Source organism: Tetrao urogallus, assembly GCF_951394365.1.
Source record: "Tetrao urogallus genome assembly, chromosome: 1".
Taxonomy (NCBI): Eukaryota; Metazoa; Chordata; class Aves; order Galliformes; family Phasianidae; genus Tetrao; species Tetrao urogallus.
The window spans coordinates 59,232,838-59,260,000 of record NC_136813.1 but is presented as its reverse complement, the minus strand read 5'-3'; the positions used below and the strand labels follow the sequence as shown (position 1 = coordinate 59,260,000).

The following is a 27,163-nucleotide window of genomic DNA, read 5'->3' as shown; positions in this document are numbered from 1 at the left end:
TTTCCAACCCTGTTTCCAAGGAGATGTCAAGCATGATTGCACTCTGTGCATGTCAGTGTATCCATGTTTTACTTCACAATACAGACTGAAAAGTAGGAGACTGGTGTTCCTTTGAATCTACTTGTAAAAATTTTTCAGGAGTAACCTGGGGGTAGGAAGGGGATAGGAGACTAAATTCAAGTGTCTTTAGATTGTAGAAATTTGTTTCACATCTGGAGTCCTCGGTGTAACTAGTTCCAGTACTCCTGATTCTCAAACAGAGGCTACTGTGGCAGTGATACGTGGATCCCAGGTTTTAGGTTTGTCTCCTGGTTCATGTTTACCATGAAGTTTTTGCTCATGACTTCCTAGTTCTCGAGCTCATTCACACAGGTAAAAAAAAAAAAAAACAAAACGTTTCTTCAGTGCAGTAATTTAGTGCTGATGTTATGAGTCCAAGTGAACTTGAACTTGAGGACTCTGTGAGTGAAAGGTGAAACATACCTCTCCACAGGTATTGACTGAAGGGCAGAACAAGGAAATAAAAGTGAAGATTTTAAAAAAAAAAAAGGAGGACAGGCAAGAGATGAAGGTGACAGAAGCATGAACAGGAGGAGCTGGACTCTTAATTTGTGGCATCTGTTTTCTTCTGCAACGTAGATACATTGCAAGAAGAAAAGCTTATCTGTAGCTGGCGCCATTCTTCTTCTCTGTTTAGTCAGAAGTGTTTATGAAATGCCAGTAACCCCAGTTTTGCTTTGGTAGAAGCCTTTGCCAGTTATTGGGAACAAACATTATTTTCTTAATCCTGTATCTTTCACAAACAAAGCCCTGAATAGGAGGAGTGAACTGGAGCTGGTAACTGTGAAGAAACTGTTAGAAATATGATGCATCCCTGAAAAGAAAGGTCTCCCTGTTCAATTACTTGAGAAGTACTGTATGTCTAAAATGTACCTGTCGTGTTTTCTTTCCTTCAGAGATCGTTGAAAGGATTCCTTTTTGCTAAGCTGTATTTTGAGATAAAAGAATATGAACTTGCTAAAAGGTAATAAATGTTACGTATGTTGTTGTGTTCTTTAACATGTGATAGAAAAGCTAAGTGTAGTGGAGCGGAGAAATCAAGACCATTATCATGCTGTTCTGAGGTAGCAGTAACTGGGAGAATTGGATGCCATTTAAATCTGCCTAAAAGAGCAGCCTAAAGGATGGGTAGTCATAGTGTGCTGTAAGAACTCACCTGGTTGGAATGTCTTTTATGCCACTGCGTTCCGTCCTTCGTGCAGTTTCTGTGAACTACTGCTTTATTTAATGAAGGCCAGTACTTGCAGGCAAATATGTAGAATCTGTCCATGTAGAAACAATGTTGTTCCTTACTTGAAGGTCTAGATCAAGCACCTAGAACTAGATATGGCTGGATGTCCTGTATGACAGATTACATTCCCACATTAGCTACAGGCTGTGGGGGGTCTTGTATTACTGAGCAGTACTGATCCTTCTGTTTTGTTTTTTTTTGTTTTATTTACTCTGTAGGTATATTTCTACTTATCTCAGTGTCCAAGAGAGAGATCCCAAAGCTCACAGGTTTCTGGGACAGATTTACGAAGCTCAGGATAACATAGAAAAAGCTTTTGGGTGTTACAAGGTAAGCACTTCCCTCACGTCCCTGATGTCCTGCTTTATTCCATCTGAAATGGACTTGATCTTTGTGCTGCCTGCTCTGATATTCTTCCCACTGGACGAAGAATCTGTGACCCCTGTAGAATTCTGTAGTAGGGATTATGGTAACAGCAGTAATGCAGCTGCTGCTGAAAGACTGGACTGGGAGTGTTTCTCAGTTGCGCAGTTTGTTTTTTGTTGGTGGTGGGCTTTCTGTTTGTTTGTTTCCTCAGAGGTAGAGGGAGCAGGGCAAACACAGTTTTGATTAGGCAAGTGTATCGATGTGAAATTCAGTCAAGGTTTCATTGTTTGGGCTTTGGGGAGGGAGAGGATATGCACAAAAGTCTTGTTGCCACTCAGTGGAGTACTGTCAGTCTTTGTGACTTAATTCTGATTTTCAGAAGCCTCCGTATTGGGTTAGACTAGAGATACTCCTCGTGCAGTGGTCTGAGTAGAGCAGCAGCTGGTGGTAGAGGCAGAGGAGCTGTTTTGGCATAATTTCTCTTGTGGTGTTCTGGATTCCAGCAGTTGTCTGGGTGTTAGAAACCAAGGGTGGCCTTTCAAAAAGGAGGTTTTTCTGAAAGTAGTGAGAAAATACTTACTGATAGTTCTAACTTGACTTGCTGGGTCTGTTTATTGGGGGGCATATTTTCTTTCTTGTTCTGTATGGACTGCAAGGTCAAGTTACCAGTAACCTTTTTTCTTGTGTTTGTGCATGGGAAACCCAGCGTTCTGTGGAGCTGAATCCAATGCAGAAAGATCTTGTGCTGAAGATTGCAGAGTTGCTGTGTAGTAACAACATCACTGATGGAAGAGCCAAGTACTGGGTTGAGAAAGCTGCCAGGCTCTTCCCTGGGAGTCCTGCTGCTTACAGACTGAAGGTAAATTGCAACTCCTAATCTCTGTTCTGTGCCTGGTAGAAACTTCAGTTTCTGTAACTGATGGGAAAACCATGTTAGTAATAGTATCCAAGAAGTCAAGGTTAGATTAATATTGCCTCTATTATGTGACTGCACTGCTTTCTAGGGATTTTTTATTTGAATTAAAAGCTGTAGAACGTAGGAGATGCTGTTATTCCCAAATACTGTGTAAATGCTTTCAGTCATACTATCTCACTTTTGTGCAGGCATTAGTTTTCTGTAGTGCAACAGCAATGAAATGGAAGTCTTGAGAGGCTTGTGCTTTGGGGTTTTGTGTGTGGTGTTTGCTGGGTTTTTTGTGTTTTGTATTTTTTTTTTAGCCTGTTCTGTATCAAGGTGTGCCATCTTTGAACCAAATGATTTGATGCTCTTAACTTAGCATCTTACTTAGCATCTATGTGATGCAAACTCTAAAGTGGTTTGGTTGTTTTTTCCTGACTTCTAAAATGTTGTAAAACACTGTAGGCCCCAACAGCTTTTCAGAGTAGTTTGAGTAATGTAGTCTGTAGTGGCAGTGAGAAAACAGGTAATGTAGTTGCTGAAAAGGCTCTCGTGGAGAATGAAATGTGAACACGTTGCCTTTGTATTTAATAGGAGCAGTTACTGGAACATAAAGGTGAAGATGGATGGAATCAGCTCTTTGATATGATTCAGACAGAACTCTATGCGAGACCAGATGATATCTACCTGAACATCAGACTGGTTGCTCTCTACCGTTCAAATAATAGGTTAAGAGATGCTGTGCTTCATTGTCAGGAGGCAGAGAAGAAAATACCAGTAGACTCAAGCTTGGAATGGTGTTCATGTGTCATAAAGACATTTGAGGTATTTAATCATATTTTGACCCTGCCATCATCTCGCGTGCCCTTGCAACTGGTGTTATTCTCTTAGTAACGTTACAGTGGCAGCTAATGCTCAAGTGCCTTAATTCCTTCAAGTGTGATGTTTGCCAAAACCAGTGATTTACTTGGGATTGTCTTAAATCTTATGGAATTGTTTAGTTTCTAGCTGAAGTACTAAGTTAGATACAGCAGCTGTGTCAGGGAGGAAATTGCTCAGGCAAATCGTTTATGGACTTTTGCTGCTGAAGAGTATGTTAATGTCTCACCTGGGAAACTGGATTGTGGAGCAGCGTGTTCTGGAGAAGCTCTTGCCTTCATTGGAGGAGGGTGGTTCCTTATTCTCTGAACTTTATTCTTTAGGAATACCTTGAATCAGTTCGAGACTTGGAATCTGATAAAAATAATTGGAGAGCTATCAAGAAAGATCATCTGCTGGCCTATGCTAGCTTTGTTAAAATGACACTTGCTTCCAGAGATGTTCGAGAAAGCAGAGAGGCACTTGAAAGGTATCGTTTTAACTTTTCTGTTTTTAAAAAAAAAGAAAAGAAATTGAGTATTTTTTTCTGGGTCACAGAACATCCAGCAGACATAATTTTCACTGAGTAGCCATTTTGTGAATTGGAGGGGAGTTCCTCTGTAGTAGCCACAAAGAAAAAAATGTTACTAGGCTTGATCTCCAAGCTATGTGTCTGCCTGAGCTACAAGCCTTAGAGACGACTCAGTGATAGCCTGTGCCAGTTATCTTTTTTCACTGCAGCATGAGAGTGTTGTTCTTGACTTCAGCTGGTTTACATTTCACAGGCACTTGTGGGTCAGCTTTGTCCTGGTCAAGTCAATACAACGCATACTGAAATAACGAACAATTTCCCATGTCTAGTATAAATGGGAGATAGGAAGCCACCTGCATTCTCCTTGAGGGAAAACTGATAGGGTCAGCTAATCCAGCTGACTTCAGACTGGGTCATGTGTGCCACAGCTGGAATAGTACGAAACAATGTTTGTAGCCAGTTAATTTAAGATTTGTGTTCCTTTATTTCCTTTGCTTTCTCTTTTGTACTGACTGCTATTGATTTCACTTCAATAAACAGTGTTCAGAGCTCTAGGAGCTCAAGACTGTTGTCCTGCTCTCTTGTGCAACTCAGGTTTAAGCTACAGAGATGGCAGTAGCAGTTGAATTATCAAGTCACTTCATTCATGGCTAAATAACACTGGCCTGAAGCACTCGATGGATTTTATCAGGGCTTTGTTGAAAATGAATTTTGTCTCCGTTCTAGTTTTGATCGTGTGCTTCACTCTGTGAAACCATATGTGAATGGACCTGATGAGCTGTCTCGCACCTTCCTTGAAATGAAAGGACACTTCTACATGCATGCTGGAACTTTCCTGCTGAAAATGGCCCAGAACAGCGAGGCGCAGTGGAGAGATGCATGTGAACTTGCAGCATTGTGTTATCTGAAAAGTTTCTATGTGAGTCACTGTTCAGTTTGTGCTTGTAGTTGTTGCGGTTCTTGAACACTCTCGCTGTACGTGCACTGAACACCTGTATTCCAGAAATTAACTCCTGTTTTTAAGGCTGTCTCCTCACCAAATCTTCCTTTTCCACAGTTCTTTAAAGGATTTCAACTGATGTGAAGAAGGTTCTCTTCAATTGTTTCGCTTGTCAGAAGTAAAATGACTCTTATGAGTGTATTTCCTGCAGGGTGTGCCCTTTTCTGTAAACAGCTAAAATAACTGATATCAGGGTTATTGGTGTGGGAGAGAGGGGGATGACCTGAGTAGCTCTCACACACTTACTGCATGGATAGCAGAGCTGATGATCTTAACTTAGCATCTTACTTGTGTACAGAGCTTGTGTGCTCTTGAAGGTATTTGCAGTTGGTTGATGACTCACCTAGTGTCTTGTTCAGGAAAGAAACAACCTTGTTTTGTAACTTTTAAGGCTAACTGAAGTGATTTCCTTTTTGTTGTGAAGGAGCTGTAACAATTCTTTCTTCCACAGGTACCTAAACCAAAGTCCAAACTAATAAAAGGAGATCCTGCTGGGCAAGATATGCTGGAAATGTTGGCCTGTGACCGAAAGAGCCAGTCTGGTAATAAAAATTAATAATTACAAATGCTCCATAGTTCCATTTTAGTTTTATGAGTAGTTGATTTCAGAGTTAATGTCTTGTTAAAGAACACGTTTGGTGTCTTGAAATATGCTATAAAACTTTGTATATTTCGGCTACGTATGAAAAGCAAAACAGCAGCTTAGTCCTGACATGTAATGGACTTTTTATCTCCAGGACATTAAGATAGAATTTAACATTTAATGTCTCTTAGACTGCTGGTTTCTGCCTGCTAATATACTATTTGCAAGCAGTGCTGGTCCCAAGTATAAAAGAAAATATTGCTCTTTCTCTGTCACTTTTGTTCCCTTCTTTGTTGCAACAGGTTTGCTGCTGTTTTGTTTTGTTTTTAAAGCAGAGGCAGTCTTTTTCAGTCTTCACTGTCTCTTGGGCTCTAGATGAAAACAAAGAAAACACCAGGCATCAGGCTGAATTCATCCTGAATAGATGAGATTGACAGCTACTTATTTTGAAGACAACTGTAGTGCTCATTATAATAAAAATACATAGTAATTTTGGAGAACTGGATTTTAAAATGCTTTGGGACTGCTGTCAGCCCATAGACTAAAACACTGGCTTAATTATAGGGAGAGTGTAACTTAGAAATTTGTAAATATCATAAGGGGAAATCTTGCTTCCCAGCCTCAGGTAGCAAAAGCAGCCCACTGCATCAAATATTGTTGAGTGTTCTTCTGTGACATTGTGTTTTCTAGGTCACATGTTGCTGAACTTAAGCCACGGCAAGGAAGACTTTTTGAAAGAGATTGTGGAATCTTTTGCAAACAAAAGTGGTTTATTTACGTTGTTTGAAAGCCTGTTTGGGAGTGGAGCTTCTAGAGAGAGATCTTTCCTTGGCACAGACGATGTGGGAAACGTCAGTACACAAGCACCAGTTCAAGGAGAACTGAGTAAATATGATATTGGTAAGAGATGTTACTGAAACTCAATATAAACATGACTGTGTTAGAGGTTCTTGTACAGATGCATCATTTGCAACAAAAGACAAGTGTCTGTAATAGCTGCTCCTCGTTGCTCTCATCAGAGAGTGATTTGTAAGGTTTCACTTTCAGCTGTAGCTGAGAGGCAGTATCATCATGCCAGGTTCTGAAGAATTTCTCACATACTTCCTGCTTCCACACTGTTGTCTTCTGGTCTGTTCTGATTCGTTTCTAGTTGAAGCTGCCTGTTTAGCTTTTCGTGTTTGTACACTTGTAAGTGCTAATAGGAAGGCACATACTTCTTCATGTGTGATCTGTGAATACAGGTTACAATGAAAGGTTACATAAAAATGAAATAATTCCAGGACGAGTTGTGAGCTAGTGAAATCTTTCCGTTTTTAAGCTGAACTTAATGATGAGGGCTTGCTTTGAATTTGAGTGTAACAAGAGTAGAATGCTAGCAGTCTTCTACTTAGCTGTTAGTGGTCAAAAATATATGTAGACTATTCAAACTAAAACTACCGATCAGAGTGCAAAGCAATAAGGCTTATAGCCTTTCTCTTGTTGAATATATACGTATTTTACATATTAAAATAAAAGTTTATGCTATTATGGTCTCTCTGAAGAAGTTTGTTCATGTTTTTAAATACAAAATTAAAAATAAAAAAAAAAAATTATTGCATTAATTCTTAGTTCCTGCTTGTTAGACAGAGGCAGACAGGTGGGAGGAGGTTGCTGGGGAAGCCCTTCCATGGGAGAAATATTCAGAGCTCCTTCTCTTGTAATGAAACCCAGCTTTCAGATGCAGGTCTTCCTAACTGGGACGCAGATCCTAGCATCTTACACCCTTTGTTTTTGCACAGGTGCTGTTCGAATGCACAGTGGCAGTCTCCAGCACCTTGTTTGGCTTGGCTTGCAGTGGAATTCTATGTCAGTGTTATTCCCGCTGCGCAAAGTGTTAAAACAGCTTTTTCACTTGCCACAAGAAACATCAAGACTTGAAACAGATGCTCCTGAATCCATCTGCCTGCTGGACCTGGAAGTAAGTAAACTTTCCCAGTTCTTCAATGCACTTAAACGCAAGGTTTTGGGTACCTAATACTTTGTTTGTTTATTCTTACACAAACAGGTTTTTTTACTTGGAATGGTGTTCACCAGCAACTTACAATTGCAAGAGAAGTTTAATACTCACTACGGCACACATCAACCTCCATTCTTACCATTGCTGCTGTGCAAACAGTACTATACTGAGAAGCAGAGATCCTGGTGGGATGCAGTTCGTACTCTGATGCAGAAAAAAACCACGTAAGGCTTCTTCAGTTTGGAAAGACTTGAACCAAACTTGTAGACAGCTTCTGAATTGATTCCCATAGGTTGTGTACAACGAGTTCCTTTTGTTTGACGTAGTTTGAGCATTAAAGGTTTGGTGCTGTAGGGGTGAGATGCTTAAGAACTTTCCAAAAACGGGCTTTACGTTTCTAATATTGTGTTTGTCAAGAGCCAGCTTAGGACTAAAACTGCTTGTTGTATTCGTCAAAGAAATAATGTGTGAACAGATTAAAAGAGAGGGACTAATAATTGAGGAATATTTCTTCTAATATTCAGGCCAGACTCAGCAACAAGACTGAAGCTTCTTGTACAGCATGGATTAAGTACTCTGCGAGCCCTGGAGAAGCACGGCCTTCAGCCTGCCTTAATTATCCACTGGGCAAGAAGCCTGCAGAAAACAGTAAGTGAAGATTATTTGTGAATAAGTACCATCTGTTTTTCTCTAATTCTGCAAACTTAATTGGCCAAATAAAATCAGATGAGAATGTAGTATTGAGAGCTGCTGCTAATTTTGATAGGATGACTAGAGCAACTAATTTATCTGACAAGTTCTCTCTCCCTCACTACTCTCTTAACAACGCAGTTAAAAATGATGTATTTCCTACCTGTGTGTTACTTTCTGTGACTTCCTGATGTACATCACAAGCATCAGAGAAAAATTCATGAAACTTGTCAAGACAACAACTGCATCAGAGAAGAAAAAGTATGAATAAGAAAGCGTGAATAACATTTTGTTTGCATTTTCTGCAATAGTTTCAATTTCTCCAACAGGGCACTAGCCTTACCTCCTTCTACGACCAGAAAGAATATATTGGAAGAAGTGCCTACTACTGGAAGAAAGCTTTGCTTGCTTTGAAAATTATCAAAAAGCACAAAAGTATTCCTGAGCCTACTGATCCTCTGTTCAACCATTTCCATAGTGTGGACATTCAGGTACAGATTGATTATTCAAAGATGAGAGTAAGAGGGGTTTTATGTCACAATCTTACACGTAAATTGGTTGTGGGTTTTTTTATAGTGTTTTTTGGTTGTTTTCTGTTTGTGGTTCCGTTGGTTTTGTGTGTTGTTAGGCTTTGTTTTTTTGTCATTGTATTGCTAATGCTAAGATTTGGTAGTATCTTTCTGTGGAACTATTCAGCTTTAAAACTATCAGAGTGGAAGGCACTGAACTCCCTTAGTACCAGCTTTATGGAAAAGCTGTTTTTCTCTATCGCAGGAAATCTAGTAATATTATTAACCTCCTCCTATCTGATTGCTTACTAGATGTCTACAGTTACTGACAGTTCCAATGTGCACATACACATTACGTGTGAGTTGTCTTTTGCTTTGGCTGTAGGTCTTTCAGGTTGCAGCCTATGAAGAAGAGGCACATATAGCATTTGCAATGTTGGACGCGGTTGAAGGCAAAACGGATGATGCTTTATTAGCATTTGAAGCTATTAAGAACGTGGTTTCATACTGGAATCTTGCCATAGTAAGTCTGTAAAGTGCATTACCTGAAAATGCTTTTCTTTTGTTTGCATTCTGACCAATTCTTATTAATCAATGTACTGTTGCGTAGCTTTGCCAAAGAAAGGCAGAGGAGATTGAGAGCGATGATATGTTGCCAGAAGAACAAGAAGAGCACAAAACCTATCTTCTTAAAAGAAAGCATTACCTGATGAAGATCATCGATGAAAGCTCCTCTGATCCATCAGCAGCTGACAAAGTAAGTAATTCCTGCTTAACATCTTGTTTGGAGAGATGGAGTGGTTTAGCTTACTGTTGCAAAATGAGACCATTTGCTTTTGAGTCAGACTTCTCAAAACGGATTTTGCTTCCTGACAAGTTAGGCTTATGGTGTTTCATCAAGGCAAATAAATGTCTTTACTCCAGTGTGTGGTATATCCTGGGAAGGTTCTGTGAAGGTATCAGACTATGAAATGTTTTTGATTCTCTGCAGATGACGGCTTTTGTGTAAACAAATAGCTTTTGCTCACTGTCTTTGTGAGGTTGATAGTTTCCAAATAGAATTAATGCTTGTGTGAATTGTCCTCTTACCTTAATTGTAGCAGATGTAGGGCTTTCCTGGGAAGGAAAGAACAACAAAAAAGCCCAGAATTTCTGTAGTGAAAGCCTTGTGTACTGTTCAGCCATAGATCAGAACACAGTCTCTTCCTCAGATCAAGAATTGCAATCACGACTTGTGTTTCAAATTTTTAGCTGCCAGTATCTATTGAAACTGTAACGGAAATGCTGAATGCAGTGATCCAGGAGCTTGGGGAGAATGATGAAGAGGAAAGTTTTGCCTCCGGAAATATCTCACAAGCTGCACATCTGGAAGTAAAGCATTCAATTCCATCACCTAAGAAATTATCTTTCTCACCAACTAATACCTACAAGGTATATTAGCCAATTACTCTTCTAGGCATGTGTTACATTTGTGTAAAAAACTGAAGTTCTATAATAAGCTGTGTTTTTTTCCAGTTTTCTCCTAAAACTCTTCCTCAGTGGGCAGAAGATCATAAGTCCTTACTTCAGATGCTCTGTCAGCAAGTGGAAGCTTTAAAGGTAAACAACTTTGGAGGAGGTAATGCTTCTAAGGACTGCCTGTTCAGATAGTTTTGCTTTCTTCAGCTTAGCTATTGTCCTCTTTGGTTCTGGGTTTTTTATTTCTGGCTTCAGGGACCAATCTCAGTTGTGTACACCATAGGCAGATGGTGGATTATTGCAGCAGTTAACTTTTTTTTTTTTTGTCTCAGACCTTGAAGATGCTTTTAAATAACAGGGGAGTAGGGATCATTGCTTAGGTTTCCTTCAAATAGCTGTGTAATACGTTTATACTCTCTTAACTGAAACGCTTCTTGAATAGAATGAAATGCAGGAAATGAAACTGAACAGTTCCAACCTAAGTGTATCATCTCATCGGTGGCCTGCTGAAAGCTATGGAACTGATGCTATGCCAGATGGTTATCAGAGAGCACAAAATCTTCATGAAGCTCCTTTAACGGGTAAGTTGATGCTGAATTTTGATTAGACACTTAGTTGTACCGAGTAAGACTTGTTAAAATCTTTCTGCAGTGTTGTTTGACGAATGAGCAGAACTGATCCTCGGGGGATGTTAATTGAAATCAGTAACACAAATTGGATATAAATTCTTTTCTCGGTGTTCGTTTTCAGTTGCTACCACTGGCCCATCTGTGTACTATAGCCAGTCACCTGCTTATAACTCACAGTATCTTCTAAGAACTGCTGCAACCAATGTAACACCAACAAAGGTGAGGACAAATGTATCTGCTCAAGCAATTTTGACTGACTTATTGAAAACGACTGCTTTTGATTCTGGGTGTAGTTGGGTAGAAGTACTGCAGTTCCCTAGGTAGCATTTAGTAAACTTGAGCTCTGCTGGAGACGGGCAGAAAGATCCATTATCAGCTATTGTTTGCGACGTATGGTTTGGGAGAAACAGCCAGCAAAATGTTTTTAACGTGCCTAATATATGTTCTCTGCTCTGCGTCTGTGATGTTCTTTTCCCCAAAACAGCATGGGAACTTGGTGGTTTTTACTCTATGTTTTGTTTGTTTTCTAATAATAACAATAATGAGTCCATTCAGCTTACGCTTCCCCTCAGTCCACGTTTTCAGCTACCATCCAAGTTTTGAACATGTGATTTTAGTTTAGACGGATTAGAGTCAAAATGTAATTGTAAAGCTCACCTTGTTATTAAGAGTACATGTTGGGTGGGCTTTAGCAGCCTGAGAGCTTTTTCTCCTTTTCCACAGCGAAGTGATTGTGTGTTTTCTTTAGGCGCCTGTCTACGGCATGAACAGACTTGCACCTCAGCAACATATATATGCTTATCAACAGCCGATCCACACCCCACCTCTGCAGAACACTTGTGCCGGTGTGTTTCCTCAAGACATCTATGCTACACCTTTGCGTTTTGATGCTCCTGCTGCTGGAATCATTTCACCTCGTGGAGGCGATGATTACTACAACTACGGTGTTCCACAGGCGAGCACCAATCCACCACTACCTGAACCAGGCTATTTTACAAAACCTTCGGTTGCACCCACAGCTTTAAAACCTGCAGAATCCAAAGGGGTGGAATTTTCAAAAGCTAAATTTGGGCAGCCGGGAGCAGCTGAAGGGTCAAAGCCGCCTCAGCCAACAACCTTTAAATTCAACACTAACTTCAAATCTAATGATGGGGACTTCACCTTTTCTTCTCCTTTAGCTGCCACACAGCCTGCTAATGGAGCTTTTAACAGCAGTGAACGCCTTTTGAAGCTTTTAACATCAGACAAACCTTTACAAGATGAGAGGTGCATTGAACAAAAAGGAGTTAACAGTCATGCAAATGGCCAAAGAAATGTCTTCAGTTTCAGCAATAAGCATACCTCAGGTGTCTCTCTTACAGACAGCGTGGCACAAAATGTGCATAAAAACCTGTCTTTTGAGAAGAGTGAAATGTTTAACTTCCAAGAACCAAGCAAGCAATTATTTACGACTTCAAATTCTGACTTGGCCAATAGAAGTCATGAAACAGAGGGAGGAAGCACCCATGGTGGTGATGAGGATGATGATGGACCTCATTTTGAACCTGTGGTGCCACTCCCTGACAAGATTGAAGTAAAGACAGGCGAGGAAGATGAAGAAGAGTTCTTCTGCAACAGAGCTAAACTGTTCCGGTTTGATGCAGAATCTAAAGAATGGAAAGAAAGAGGTATTGGAAATGTGAAAATACTGAAACACAAAGTATCTGGCAAATTCCGTCTCTTAATGAGAAGGGACCAAGTACTAAAAATCTGTGCAAATCACTACATAAATACTGATATGAAATTAACTCCAAATGCTGGATCAGATAGATCATTTGTATGGCATGCTTTAGATTATGCAGATGAGCTGCCAAAGCCAGAACAGCTTGCAATTCGATTTAAAACACCAGAGGAAGCAATGCTTTTCAAAAGTAAGTTTGAGGAGTGTCAGAATATGTTAAAAACGTCAGGATCAAGTGCTGATGCATCCTTGACTCGGAGCACTGGAACTGCTAAAGAGGCAACAAGTCAAGATACCAAGGAATCTTGCGGGTCAACATTAGGGATCTTGAACTCCGTATTTCGGTTCTCAAAAGATAGTGTGACCAGCGAATCTGACAGCAAAGGCAGTTTTACGTCAACGTCAACTGCCCCTACCACTTTTTCATTTGGAAAGGAAGCCATACAAACCTATTCCTCTGGCGGATTTGGACAGTCTCCCTTGAAGAAGAATCAGTGGGAGTGTAAAGTATGTTTAGTTCCGAACGAAGCAACTGCTAAGAACTGTGTCTCATGCCAAAGCCCAAATCCAGATGTGTGGGACACACATGGCACCCCAGTAAGTGAATCTGCTGCAAGTTTCAAAGCCAGCAGTAGTGCCACACAGGACAAATTAGGATCTGCCTTTGCTAAAAAGGAAGGTCAGTGGGACTGTAGTATCTGTTCAGTCAGGAATGAACCCACTGCCACAAAATGTGTTGCCTGCCAGAATCCAAGCAAAACTAGTTCGGAAGTATCTCCTCAACAGTTTTCCTTTAAACTGGAACGACTAGATGCTCCAAAGACCACTCAGAATGACTTGGGAACTGCTTTTTCACTGAAAGGTCAGTGGAACTGCTCTGTATGCCTCACCCAGAACGAAGCAAATGATGAAAACTGTCGTTCTTGTCAGAGTCCTAACTCTCAAGGTCAACCACATGTGCCAGTCTCTGCTGTTCAGGCGCTTCCTGCTCCCAGCTTTGGATCTGCTACTGAGGCAAGTAAACCACAGAAGAATGCATTTGCAGAGCTTTTTGCTAAAAAGGAAGGACAGTGGGATTGTAATACTTGTTTTGTAAGGAACGAAGGTTCCTCACCAGCTTGTGTAGCTTGCCAAACACCAAATCCATCTAGTAAGCCTACCAGTGATGTTTCATTGTTGACTTCTGACTTGAAAAGTAAATCATCTGAACCTGTTGGAGGACAACTGGGAACGGGTTTTAAGTGTGAATTCTTAGGAAAAAGCTTTAAGTTTGGTCATGCTGATCAAGGGAAAACACCAGCATTTACATTTCAGAATCTTGGAGAGGCTGAAGCAAAGCCTGCAAAGGAAGGATTCAACTTTTCAATGTTGGTGCCTCCAGGTGGATTTAAATTTGGCATCCAGGAATCCAATAAAAATACTAGTAAGAAAGATGATCCACCCAAGGAGTGTACAACAGACTTGAAAAACATTGACGAAAAAGACAAAAATGAACTGCCTTCAAGTAGTGGAGTTACACTCCGATCTGAGGAAACAGCAGACAAGGACAAGGGTGAGTTTACTTTTGGCCAAAACAGCAGTAGTACTTTTACTTTTGCTGATCTTGCAAAAAGTACCCCCAGTGAAGGCTTTCAGTTTGGCAAAAAAGATCCTAACTTTGAAGGCTTCTCAGGTGCAGGTGAACAGCTGTTTTCTTCAAAGGTTTCTCAGACTGGTCACAGAGCAAGCACCTCTGCTGATCTTGGTGAGAAGGATGACGATGTGTACAAGACTGAGGACAGTGATGATATTCATTTTGAACCGATAGTTCAGATGCCTGAAAAAGTAGAACCGTTTACAGGAGAGGAGGATGAGAAAGTGCTGTACTCCCAAAGAGTGAAGCTATTCAGGTTTGATCCAGAAACGAGCCAGTGGAAAGAACGTGGGGTTGGCAACCTGAAGATTCTTAAAAATGAAGTGAATGGCAAAGTAAGGATACTAATGCGACGCGAGCAGGTACTGAAGGTATGTGCAAATCACTGGATCACAACAACTATGAACTTGAAACAGCTGTCGGGCTCAGACAAAGCATGGATGTGGATGGCCAGTGACTTCTCTGATGGCGATGCAAAGCTGGAACAGCTGGCAGCGAAGTTCAAAACACCAGAGCAGGCTGAGGAGTTCAAACAGAAGTTTGAAGAGTGTCAGAAGCTACTGCTAGATATACCACTGCAGACACCCCATAAACTTGTCGATACAGGCAGGACAGCTCAGCTTATACAGAAAGCAGAAGAAATGAAGACCGGCTTAAAAGATCTCAAAACGTTTCTGACGGATGACAAAACTAAACTAGCAGAAGAAGAAAACGTAAACTCTGCCTGTGCTGGCAGCACTTCTGATTCTGTTACAGAGCCACACGCTGAAGGTACTGGGCCTGCTGTGGAGTGGAGCAACTGTGAGTTGCGTGAGGAAGCATTGGATGACAGCTTAAGTAGCTCTGTGTATGCATCACCTCTTGCAAGCAGCCCTGTAAGGAAAAATCTGTTTAGATTTGGAGAGTCTACAGCAGGCTTCAATTTCAGCTTTAAATCTGCCTTGAGTCCATCCAAATCTCCTGCCAAGCAGAACCAGAGTGGAACATCTGTGGGCACGGATGAAGATTCTGATCTTACTCAAGAGGAGGAGAGAGATGGGCAGTACTTCGAACCCGTAGTACCTCTGCCTGACCTTGTGGAAGTGACTAGTGGCGAGGAAAATGAGCAAGTTGTCTTCAGTCATAGAGCTAAACTCTATAGATACGATAAAGACACAAATCAATGGAAGGAGAGAGGTATTGGGGATATCAAGATACTGCAGAACTATGACAGCAAACAAGCACGTATAGTAATGAGAAGGGATCAGGTACTAAAACTCTGTGCCAACCACAGAATAACACCAGATATGAATATGCAACAAATGAAAGGATCTGACAGAGTATGGGTGTGGACCGCATGCGATTTTGCAGACGGGGAAAGGAAAGTAGAGCTGCTAGCAGTGCGGTTCAAACTGCAGGATGTTGCAGACTCATTTAAGCAAGCTTTTGATGAAGCAAAGCAAGCCCAAGAGAAAGGCACATTGATAACGCCTCACGTTTCTCGTACCAATACAGCAAAAGAATCTCCTTGTGGTAAGAACGCTGTAGCTGTACTGGAAGAAACTACCAGAGAAAGAACTGACCTCAGCCATAGTGATGATACTTCTGACACTGTTGTAGAAGCTTTAGAGGTATCGAGAAGTACCTCTGAAACGCCACCCAAAACAGTGGTTTCTCCTCCAAAGTTTGTATTTGGATCTGAATCTGTCAAGAGCATTTTCAGTAATGAGAAGTCAAAGACATTCACATTTGGAAATACTTCAGCCACCGGTTCCCTCTTTGGATTCAGCTTTAATCCTCCAAGAAAAAGCACAGATGATATTTCAGCATCTCAGAAAGCAGAACAGAAAAAAGTGGGAGTAGCTGAACCATCCAAAAGCTGCAGTGCATCTCAGAAACCTTCGGACAGCAAGGCATCCAATGTGGCTCCCTCAGCACAAGATGGACCCTCCAACTTCTCATTTAAAATTCTGGAAAAAGGTGAGTGTTAATTGAACAAGGAGCTTATTCAAGTGTGCAACTCGTTAATGCCAGTCATTGTGTTATTTCTTCTGTCTGAATAATATGTAGTTCCTTTCAGTTCTAATGCCCATATGTGAATCTTCAAATTCTAGACTTTCAGCTGGAGTGCATATTCAGGTTTGAGGTTATTTGCACATAAAGATACAAACATGCCTTGTACAGGATTTGGAGTTACTCTGTAGTGAGAGAGAATTGCCGGTAGGATTGTGGAATCTTGATGAGGTGTTGAAAATGTCAGGGTTAAGTGCTGAAAGTGCATTTTTTGAGTTGAACTGGTAATGTATGTGCACAGGCCTCGCTCTGACTGGTAAGCTATAGAACAGCCCTTGTGCTTAAGCTTAAACTCAGTTATCTCTGTGGCTGTGTGGATGGGTATTCTGAAACTACACTCAGTGCATTTGCTTGAAGACTTCCATGAATGGTCTCTGCAATTCCTGATGCACAGTCTAGCTTTTCTTAGCTTGAAAAGAGATCCTGTGATTACATCCTCAGTTACACAGGCTCTGATACTAGCTGAAAGCTGAGCTTGCAGAAGCAGTGGCTGCCCTGTGTTCCCCGTAATGTGCTCAGGTATCTTTGTGCAGTGACAGGGATTTGCTGGCGTCGTACTGATAGAGGACTTCATGCACTGCTTCCTACAATTGCAGGGCTGTTTCACCAGATGGTGCGTCTTAATATCTATAGCAGTCTCTGTCGTATGAAGGCAAACTGTTTCTTAACTGTAATACACTAAGTGAGATGCTAGAGATGTTGACTGCAGTTTATTCATAGGGGTTGGATAAGCTTGTATAGCATTCAATGTGAGTTTTCCTACTGTGATGTGTCAATGTGGAATGCTTCCAGAGCATGGATAGGAATAAGGTTTGTTTTACCCCCTTGAAAATTTCAGTTAAACATTTCTCTCCACGCCATTTATTTTCTAGGATTTAATTTTAGCCTTTTTAAATCTAATCCAATGGCCTTTTGGACAAGCACATCTTCCTTGCAACCTGCTAGTAAAGGTATTTACACGCTGCACTGAACGTGTGATGAAAAACACTTGAGCAGGCACAGCCAGCAGCCGGCGTGTGGCAGAGCAGTTGGCTCCTAATCCTGACAGTTAACATGCATGCTGGAGGAGAGCACTTCAGATTGTCTGAGTCCTGTATTTGTGCTGCAGGAGAATGTCTGTAGCCTGTGATGTGTGAGCACAGTGGATGGCCCTGTTTAGGCTTTGGCTTTGGTTTGCCTTCTGTTCTCAAGGTATTCAGAAATCTGCCTTGCGCTTCTCCTTCACAGTTTGACTGATCACGCATGCAGGATCCCTAGAATTCCTCCTTACTAAAGGAATTGTGTTCTGCTTTTCTTACTCTTGCAGTGTGCATCTCTTCCTGCCTGAAGTCTTCCATGTTACTGATGTATACTTGAAGATTTCAAGGCATGTTGACTAGCAAAATTTGAATTTAGTATTGAATTTGTATTTAGCTGTTGGAAATACTGAATTCAATTTCCTGATTACCAGCATTAACTTCTACATTTGTGCAGAGGAGCTGAGAGAAATGAGAGCCACATTTAGCTAGTTTATATGTATTTGCTTCATATATAGTATGGAATCCACCTTTGCTACTGATAAAGCTTTTGCTGATGTAACCGACCTGTTTACCTCCAGAATCCCTAACCATGCTATTACACCTTTAGTTTGTGTCATTTTAAGATGTTTTAAACTGTGCTTCTTGCAAGTCTTCTTGCTAATCAGAGCTCCTCATGGGGAGCATCTTTCAGTCAATGGTTTCTGAGTTTTGCTTGAGCAGCTCAAAAGAAATTGAACCCCAAGTTATTTGCCACGGAGATGCAAAAAAACAGAACTTTCCTGAGGTTTTGTTTTTTTTAGCTTTTTTCACAAGCTTTCCCCAAGTGCTCAGCAGCTGAAGTTCACAGTTATGTCAGTTGTGTGTTACCCTGTCACTTCATGTGTAAGGATTTAAGCCTTAGTGCTTTTCACTTCATGTGAAGCAGCTATTTACTGACATTGAGAGGGAGTAAAAACAGACTGGTTAGATATTAAGTCTATCTGGTCTTTATGTCAAAGCTGAAATAAAAGTGAAATGTTCCAACTGTTGTACATGATGTTGCTCTTTCTTTTGTTCCTTTTATCTACTAAGAATTTTTTGTTTGGGTTTTGTTTTCCCCTTGACTGGAAAGTTCTGTTATGACAAAACCAACCAAAGCCAACAGTCTTTCAATATACTGTGTGCACTCTTGGCACTGCTTCAGTGGCAATCTATGAAGATAAATTCAAGCTGCTTGCAGCTTATATAAGTAAGAAAAATTACTTTTCTTGCAGGGAGGCTGAATGAGAACTGATGTAAGTGATCTAGCAAACGTCTTGCTCAGCCTTAATATTCTGAGGGTCAACACAGGTTTTAATCCTTACTGTTGCTGTTTTTGTCACTTCTTTGAGTAGATTTTGGGAGCACTGTGATCTTAATCAGCTTCTGGTCGATTTGTGGAGAGCTTTACCTGTGGGTTGATCTGAACTGGCTTAGTGTGTTTCTAATGTGTTTCTTCTGTTCAGCTGCTTTGCACTAAGGTTCTGTTCAGCTTGTTCAGCTAGTTTGCACTGAGTTCATCTGTGATGAACTGGATGTGAACTTGCTTGACTGCTTAGCTGATCTGAGTGAATAAAGCACCTCCTTACAGGCAGCATACCTGCCTACTGTTGTAGCATGGTACTAGATGCCACCAATTCTGATTTAAATCAGCTGGAGTTACTTTGTATGTGTGTAAAGTTCTGAGAAAATATATTAAATCATCTCTAGCTTTTCCATCTTAAGAATTCAAATTTGTTGTTCAGGAACCTCATTATATATCTGCTTTGGATGTCAGCTCAGAAGAGCAATTGAGATCTGAAATGACCAAAAAGGATTACTTTATAGGACTGTAGAAGGAAACTGAAGCAGTTAACTTCTAATGGGAGTCAGTCAATGGGCACAGAAAGGCTGGGAAAGGAATACTTAAAAGCACTGTTAAAATTGAACTGGTACTTAGTACTTCAGATACTGCCTTTTCTCCAGTACTACTCACATTGCTTTTTCACTGCTGGAAGGAAGTAGTGGAAGCAGGAAAATCAGTGTTCCTTGGGAAGCAAGAAGTACTCTGTTTCCTGTCTGAAGCTTCAGGTTCCACTTTGCCCTTGTTGTGCCATCAAGTTGGCAAACAAGTTGTCATAAGAAGAAAATTGAGCTTCAAATTCTGCTGCATAGCTTAATGCACACCTAAACTGGAGCATGTTATCATGTGGGCTGACTTTCTAAAGCAGTCAATCTATTAGAAACAGCCAGTATATGGATATGGATGTGCTTATGGACTACTTATTATTAATCGTTAACCTGTGTGTTTCTCTTCAACTTTGACTTCTAAATTACAGATAGAAACAAACAAACAAAAAAACCACCTCCCGTACAGGTGACCCTTAAACTGATACATCCTTCTTCTCTGCTTCCATTCTTGTACAACAACTTGACATCTTCAGGTTTAACCTTTGATTGTCATGGTTATTCTGTTTGTACTCAAAAAGCTTCTTCATATTGAGAAAGGAAGAGAAGAAGTTACATAATAAAATCAGTAGTGACGTATTTCTTCTTGCTGTAAAAGCTAGTTAAATTTCAGAAGGCTGAGAGCAGTGTTTTAGTTGCTTCCGTAGCACGGAACTACAAGATCATTCCTGTAACAAGTTTCACTAGTAGCAGTTATGGCGAAAAGTTGAGATGAGTTGGAAGCACGGATTTCCCAGAATTAATTTGAGATCAGTTCAGTTCAGTTGCTGTTCAGTATCGTCTGGAATTTCAAATGCTCAAAGCTCAGCAGTAGTACGTGTTGCTGCAGACAGCTTTACATTTATTACTCTATTTTTCAGTCCTAGGTTTTGCTTCTCCTCTGTACATGATACCCATCTGGCTCTTCCCTGTAGCTGTATTCTGTTTGGCGTAAGGCCGTAAATAATTCTTGAACAATATACAAATGCTGACCTGTTCTTGATCTAGGACTTAAATTTCAAAGGTCATAAGATCTAGTTGGGCATACAGATTAGAACTTCTTACGTCCCAGCACGATCTGTAATTTTTTCCTAGTGTTCTCTAATTCTGGTAGTCATCCTGAGGGAGAAACAAGAAGAACGTAGGTTTCGTCTGTTTCTAGCTGTCAAAGTATTAATTTGATTCTGTAACATGGGCAGTGGGAAGCTGATGTTGCTGCTGTTGTGAAATGTTTAATTTTCATGTTTTGTTGTATTTCTATACAAAGCTGAGAAGACAGCTGACCCCTCAGATGCTGCAGCATCCGATGATGTTGTGATCGTGTACGAGCTCACACCTACCCCAGAGCAGAGAGCTCTCGCAGGCTTTCTTAAGCTACCTTCAACCTTCTTCTGTTACAAGAATAAGCCTGGATATGTGAGTGAAGAGGATGATGGTAAGGAATGTCAAAGTTGATTGCCCTTAGTGTTGCATTTTTTGTAGGGGACGTGCATTGTACTAGAATCTACAGGCTCTAATATTGTTGATACTGATGACAGCTGTCATCTTCCTTTTGGCCAATGACCCTCCGTCTCCCTTCCCCACCCTGCTTTGTGATTCTCCTAATAAAACGAACACGATGCTTGTTTTCTGAAAGTGTGAAACCTGTGCCATGAATGTAGGCAGAGAAAGTGTCAGTAGTGTAATAAGGCACTGGTACATAAATAAGAATTGAAAGCTTGCTTGCTGATATGTCAAGTTCTTAAAAGACTTGCAGAAGTCTTGTGTGCTTGACAAGGCTTGTGAGTCTGAAGGGCTTAACAAATTTAGACTTCTTTGTATTTGGAAGATCCCTGAGAACTCATACTTGTTTCCTGTGTTTTAAGATGAAGACTATGAAACAGCAGTTAAGAAACTTAATGGAAGACTGTATCCCAGCAATGAAAAAGAAAAAAGGAAATGGCAAGGTATGTCTGAAAACACAGTGGTTAATCTTTAATTTCTTAGATGCTGAAGCTGAATCTCTAAATCTGGAGGACACTAGAGTGGATAAGTGAATTTGGATAGGTCTGTAAATGAGGTTTGCTTTCTTTGGCTGACTTTCTGTGTACTAAAAAAAGGTGGCATATATTGAGCTACGAGAAATACAAGTAAGTGTCAAAGGAAGCTAGTAGTAGTAGTGGCAGTTGCAAGATTGCAATCATTATTGCATGGAGGCTCTTTGATACAACAGAAAACCACAGTAGGACAAATGTACAGTTCTTTAGCTCCCTTGTGACTGAATGAGTGACTTTTTTGTAATAGCATCATTATTTTAAGTTTTAAACTTCAGATGTTCTGAGTTTCATTAGGTTAGTTTATAATGGATATGTAGGAAATGATCACAGCCTTAAGCTGTCTGAACAGCTGTTTTCCACTGATTTTTGTTCTTTGCAGTAGGCACTCCAGTGAAACAGGAATCGGAGAGGGAATGTGTTACTACTTCTGAAACTAAACCTCCTGAGAAGAAGGCTGAAGAAGAAACTCCGCAGGTCACTTCCACATCTGTCTGTGGCATTGGTAGTAATGCGGAAGATGCCTGTCCAGAAGGCTCTCAGAAAGAAGCTGACGCTCCGAAAAAGAAAGTACGAGTCAAGTATCTATGAAAAGTTTTGGCAATAAATTTGCAGTGTTCTTCTTAGTCAGTTTTCACTTAGTGAGCAATCAAATATTCAGCAAATTAAAAACTACTTGACTTGTTTGACTGAGTCTCAAGTCTGTTCTGGCGTTGGAACTAAGGTACAGATCTTGCATTTCTCAGGGAGAGAAAGGAAACCGCTTTGCCTCCTAAAGTAGAAACAGCTTTGGCTAGTAGAATTCCTCCTAGCAGGTATGTGAGAGTTCAGTGATTTCAGAGAAATTCCCAAGAGAAGGGGTGCTTGTTTTGGAATCATACTGCTTCAAAGGTACTTCAGTCTCTTGTCAAGTTGAACTTGAGTGTGTGTGTGTGTGTGTGTGTGTGTTAAGAATAATGAAGAATGTCTGAAACCTTCCAGCAACAATTCTTGGGGTTTTTTTTTCCCATCTGTTCACTTCTCATTCCCTGTTAGTTACCTATTTTGAAACCTTCGTAAAGCTGTAAGAAAGTTGGAGCCTGAGAACTTAGCATCGTGAGTTTTCTGCACTGCTGTTGTAATGAAATGAAGAAATTGACAACATGGGAGGGAGGGGGGGCAAAGGGGGAATGTGGCTTTTTGGGAGGCAGTGGTTATTCTTAGCGTCCAGACTGAATGTGGTCTGAATATTAGGCTCTCCTGGCTTATGTGCTTACTTATTAATCTCAGGAGAGTGAAGTTACAAGCTCAGCTGACACAGTCTCTACGAGTGAGGAAGAATTACATACTCCATCAACTAGTGAAGCAACGGCGGTATTTGTGCAGTCAGCTGCTAGCAGTGAAGAGGCAGATTCCACAGAAACTGCTCACGTATCACAGAGTTTGCCAGGAGGTGATGATAAGCCTGTGGACCTGTCAACTAAAAAAGAAAGTGATTCTGAACATTCTGAGTCAGCACAAGGTAAAGCTGGGAGAATGTAAGGGTTTGTTTGGGTCTTTTTGTGTGTGTGGGTGTGTGTACAACCTTAAGTTTGCTTTTTTATTGGTTAGTTTAATTTAGCCATTGAACAGATACAGCAGTGAATTTGAAGCACAAGTATTGGTCTAGTGAAAATATGCAGGGGAATGAAAATACTTGTGCCTATCAAATTCTGGTATGTTCAGATGACTCTAGTACAGACCACTGCTACTCTCAGTTGTATGATTTATACTTAAGTTAGTGTATTGTTTCATACCATGTGAGTACTTACTCAAGCTGTGTGGACTTGCTGAGTCTCAGAAATAGCATGCTGAAACTCAGTCTTGAGCAGTTTTTTGGACTGTAGTAAAAAGTGTCAATATGAGAATCAGGTGCAAATATGAAAGCTTCTCCAGTATTTTCTTACAACTCTATGACATCAAAGATGTTTTCCTCAAAGAAAGAGAAAAACATTTGACTTCTCCGTCTTTGACAGAACACAAACCCATCTCGTTTGGCTTTGGTCACGCTTCGGGCTTGTCGTTTGCGGATCTGGCTTCCAAGAACTCTGGAGACTTTGCTTTTGGCTCTAAAGGTGAGTTAAGCTTAAGCCTCTGGTACAGATACACATCTGGATTTGTGCTTCCCACGATAAATCTCTGTGCACCGGATTTCTACATATTGTTAAACAATGTAAATGTGTGTCATCTTTGTTGTTGTGGACAAGTTTAAAATGCAAATGTCTTAATTGTAGATAAAAACTTCAAATGGGCAAACACAGGAGCAGCTGTTTTTGGAGTACAGCCAGCCAGTAAGGCAGACGAAGAAGAAGGTGGTAGTGATGATGAGGTGGTACACAGTGATGATATCCACTTTGAGCCAATTGTCTCCTTACCAGAGGTGAGGGAACTTTCAGGACTTAAAAAGTGTTAAGATAAATGTATCTGCTAACAGCAGGTTTAAGTAGAACAAAGGAAGATTTACCTTTCCTTTCTGTCTTTTGTGCTTTGTTGTCTATTTCTTTACGTTCTGTATTTTTTTTTTACTCTGCCTGTGTGGGTGCACCTTGCTGTTCTGAATCTTAGTACAGCTTTGCACTGGGGAAGTGCAAATCAATTAATGATGCAAACTTGAATATTTTATTTCTTGAGACAGTGTTGGTCATATAGATCTGTACATGTAACTTCAAAAAGTTTAAAAACTAATTCATCATAGTGTATGTGAAAAATGATGTGGAGGGGGAGCTTGAATAATGGCAATACAACTCTGTGACTTTTGTATTGATGACCTGTACTTGAGTTCTGTGAAAGCCTTCCAAATTGATGGGGTTGCATGTGCATGATGAGTGTCTGTAGAGCTGTGGGTACAAAACCACTTTAGAAACCACTTCATCTGCTGTAGGGAACCTGCTTTGGCAGGGGGGTTGGACTCGATGATCTATGGAGGTCCATTCCAACCCCTACGATTCTGTCTGATTCTGTCTGTCTGATTCTGAGAAAGGAACACACTGGATAATTTAGCATTACCTGATGTCAGAATTGTAACAGTGTTCTTGGTGACGCCGTCTGGAGAAGTCACACAGTACTGTGCTGTGTTTTAGGTGGAGGTAAAGTCTGGAGAAGAAGATGAAGAAATTCTCTTCAAAGAGAGAGCGAAACTTTACAGGTGGGACAGAGATGCTACTCAGTGGAAGGAGCGTGGTGTTGGAGAGCTTAAGATCCTTTTCCATACGCAGAAGAAATATTACAGGATCCTTATGAGAAGGGACCAAGTTCTGAAAGTGTGTGCAAACCATGTCATCACCAAAGAAATGAACTTAGTGCCCTCTGATACATCAAACAATGTTTTAATTTGGACAGCTACAGATTATGCTGGTGAGTTGGTTGAGTGGTTTTTGCAGTTTTTTCAGTATCTTCTGCAGTTTGTTGGGCTTTGTTTTACCCTGGAAATTCTACAGAAGAAAAGCGACTGATCTCTGGCTACTGTGAGTAGAGCTAAGGAAATCTCTTCTTGGATTTGTTTTTCAGATGGTGAAGTGAAAGTGGAACAATTTGCAGTCAGATTTAAAGTTCAAGAACTGGCTAATTCTTTCAAGAGGAGATTTGAAGAATGCCAGCAAAGCTTGTCAGAGCTACAGAAGGGCCACCTCTCTCTGGCAGCAGAACTGTCAAAGGACACCAACCCTGTTGTGTATTTTAATGTTTCTGCCAACGATGAACCTTTAGGACGCATAACCATGGAGCTGTTTTCAAATATTGTCCCTCGAACAGCTGAAAACTTCAGGGCCCTGTGCACGGGGGAGAAAGGCTTTGGATTCAAGAATACCACGTTTCACAGAATAGTTAGTGACTTCATATGTCAGGTAAGCTTAATGTGAAGAATTCATTCTCTCAAACCATTGAGAGATTGAAACCCATCTTTGCTAACAGTGCTGCAAACTAGGAGATAAGGAATGGCACAAGCATCTTGTGCTGCCCTAAGCCAAATGCTTTAGAGTTTCTTAGTGCTGCTATGTTAATAGGGAAAAAAATAAAGAAGAAATTTCTTAGCATGGACAAGGGACAGAAGTTGCAAGGAAATCAAGGCTTTCCAAAACTAACATTCAACCTTCCTTTCTACAGAAGAGAAACTTTCGTATTCTCACATGCTAACAGCACCTACTTGTCAGGCTTCTATTGACTTTTGGAAGTACGCTTTGTATTTTACGTAACCCCCACTGTGAAATTAATACTTCAGTTATTTCAGACACTCACATCTCAGCCAAAGGAGTGCTGTAGATCTCATGTCATGTATGATAGGCTTTGTCCTTAAATTACTCAGATTTCCCACTTACAGTATCAGCTTGCTTTGTGTGTGAAACCCATGCAGACAGCACTGGTTTTGCATGTTAGCATTAACAAGTCTTTCGTAAATTCTGAAGGCGTGGAAGATTGATCTCTGTTCATATATACCTTCTCTTCTTTTTCTAATATTCTCACAACTAATTTAATGTGAATTATAATGACTTGAAACAGATAAAATAGACCAACCTCCTACGTGCTATACTAATGCTTTTGCATATCACTACATCTTTGAAGACAGAGCATGTGCTTTTTAACTCAGAATTATAGTATTATACAAATAACTAGTCACCAGAATTAAAAACTGTCCACTCTTGATTAGATATTACCTGAATCTGAAGCATGTCTGTTACTGCTCTTTTCTTTATTTTTGCCTTTCTGTGGAGCAAAGGAGCTTTGCTTGTTCATTTAGGATGTAATCTTGTTTCGGGTTATTCTACATGCTGTAAGTAACTTTCTTGAAAGCATGCTATAGAATGTTCATCCAGACAAAATGTGAGCTGTTATCCACGTTTGCTCTGCCCAGACTTCTCTCCAGATTTCTTGCCTTTCAGAATTTTCTTGAAATATTGTACATGGTCACCTTTGTGCACATAGTCAAATAATCACAAGCCAAAAACTTGCTATCATGTGCAAGGGCAAAAACACTGCTCACTATCTGTAGCTGCTGTCCTGAACAGGCAGTAATCAGGAGTCTTTGTGCCTCAGTGAGATAATGCAGGTGCCAGATGGAAGGGCAAAATGATGTAGAAAGCAGACTGTGAAAGAGTAGTGTAGGGGTGTGGAGCAGGAAGGTAAAATGCTGCGCTCGGTAAAAATGAGAAACTTCATGCTAATGCTTTGTTACCATGATCAAAGCTGATGAAGCTGAGGTGTCCCTATAGCCAAGTAAATGTGGTGCCCCTGAAAAGTAATGTTGAGGTTTACTCATGTTCTTCCAAATGGAATTCTGTCTTACTGAAAGAGAACGTTGTTAGTTGATGTTTTGGGACTTGTAAAATAATTCTGTCTACTTGTTTTTTTTTTTTTCCAAAGGGAGGTGATATAACAAACCATGATGGAACAGGTGGACGATCAATTTATGGAGAAGCATTTGAAGATGAGAATTTTGAAGTGAAACATACTGGCCCTGGCTTGCTGTCAATGGCAAATAGGGGCAGGGATACAAACAACTCTCAGTTCTTCATAACGCTCAAAAAAGCAGAACACTTGGACTTTAAACACGTGGTATTTGGATTCGTGAAGGATGGAATGGATGTCGTGAAAAAGATTGAATCCTTTGGTTCTCCTAAAGGGCTAGTAAATGGAAGAGTTGTCATTACAGACTGTGGGCAAACATAGAATTATGGCTTTGAGTATACAGATGTTCTAGTGGTATGAATTGGTATTTAGATGTTATTAACTAATTATTTCAACTTCTTAAAAATGGACACTTCTGATGTATAAATGTAAAATTACAGCTTATAGTTTTTTTTGTGTTCAAATTGGGTTTTTTTTTTTTTTTGCATGTTAAATAAAGTTCAGACACTGGCATATTTCAGGTGTATTTGTGTTATCCTGACATTTGTATTGAATGTCAAATTTTAAAAATTAAATCTTAGTCTTGTTAAAATA

At 40.4% G+C, this 27,163-nt stretch overlaps 1 protein-coding gene across 1 annotated transcript in view; it reads left to right on the top strand.

Annotated features, from left to right (window-relative positions):
• Window positions 1–26,890, top strand: part of LOC306951446 (E3 SUMO-protein ligase RanBP2-like) — a gene marked incomplete at both ends in the record, with an annotated part of 28,544 nt that extends 1,654 nt beyond the window's left edge. Inside the window, 29 exons of the mRNA XM_079541948.1 lie at window positions 957–1,024; window positions 1,510–1,621; window positions 2,364–2,516; window positions 3,150–3,380; window positions 3,758–3,903; window positions 4,672–4,864; window positions 5,397–5,487; window positions 6,219–6,428; window positions 7,307–7,485; window positions 7,573–7,748; window positions 8,049–8,172; window positions 8,544–8,705; window positions 9,109–9,246; window positions 9,334–9,480; window positions 9,975–10,154; window positions 10,239–10,322; window positions 10,624–10,762; window positions 10,932–11,029; window positions 11,559–16,122; window positions 17,088–17,165; window positions 20,446–20,613; window positions 21,044–21,124; window positions 21,594–21,781; window positions 22,481–22,712; window positions 23,206–23,304; window positions 23,464–23,609; window positions 24,310–24,583; window positions 24,737–25,071; window positions 26,585–26,890. Coding sequence (XP_079398074.1) covers window positions 957–1,024; window positions 1,510–1,621; window positions 2,364–2,516; window positions 3,150–3,380; window positions 3,758–3,903; window positions 4,672–4,864; window positions 5,397–5,487; window positions 6,219–6,428; window positions 7,307–7,485; window positions 7,573–7,748; window positions 8,049–8,172; window positions 8,544–8,705; window positions 9,109–9,246; window positions 9,334–9,480; window positions 9,975–10,154; window positions 10,239–10,322; window positions 10,624–10,762; window positions 10,932–11,029; window positions 11,559–16,122; window positions 17,088–17,165; window positions 20,446–20,613; window positions 21,044–21,124; window positions 21,594–21,781; window positions 22,481–22,712; window positions 23,206–23,304; window positions 23,464–23,609; window positions 24,310–24,583; window positions 24,737–25,071; window positions 26,585–26,890 — 9,102 coding nt within the window. The remainder of the gene's footprint in view (window positions 1–956; window positions 1,025–1,509; window positions 1,622–2,363; window positions 2,517–3,149; window positions 3,381–3,757; window positions 3,904–4,671; window positions 4,865–5,396; window positions 5,488–6,218; window positions 6,429–7,306; window positions 7,486–7,572; window positions 7,749–8,048; window positions 8,173–8,543; window positions 8,706–9,108; window positions 9,247–9,333; window positions 9,481–9,974; window positions 10,155–10,238; window positions 10,323–10,623; window positions 10,763–10,931; window positions 11,030–11,558; window positions 16,123–17,087; window positions 17,166–20,445; window positions 20,614–21,043; window positions 21,125–21,593; window positions 21,782–22,480; window positions 22,713–23,205; window positions 23,305–23,463; window positions 23,610–24,309; window positions 24,584–24,736; window positions 25,072–26,584) is intronic.
• Window positions 26,891–27,163: the final 273 nt, after the last annotated feature.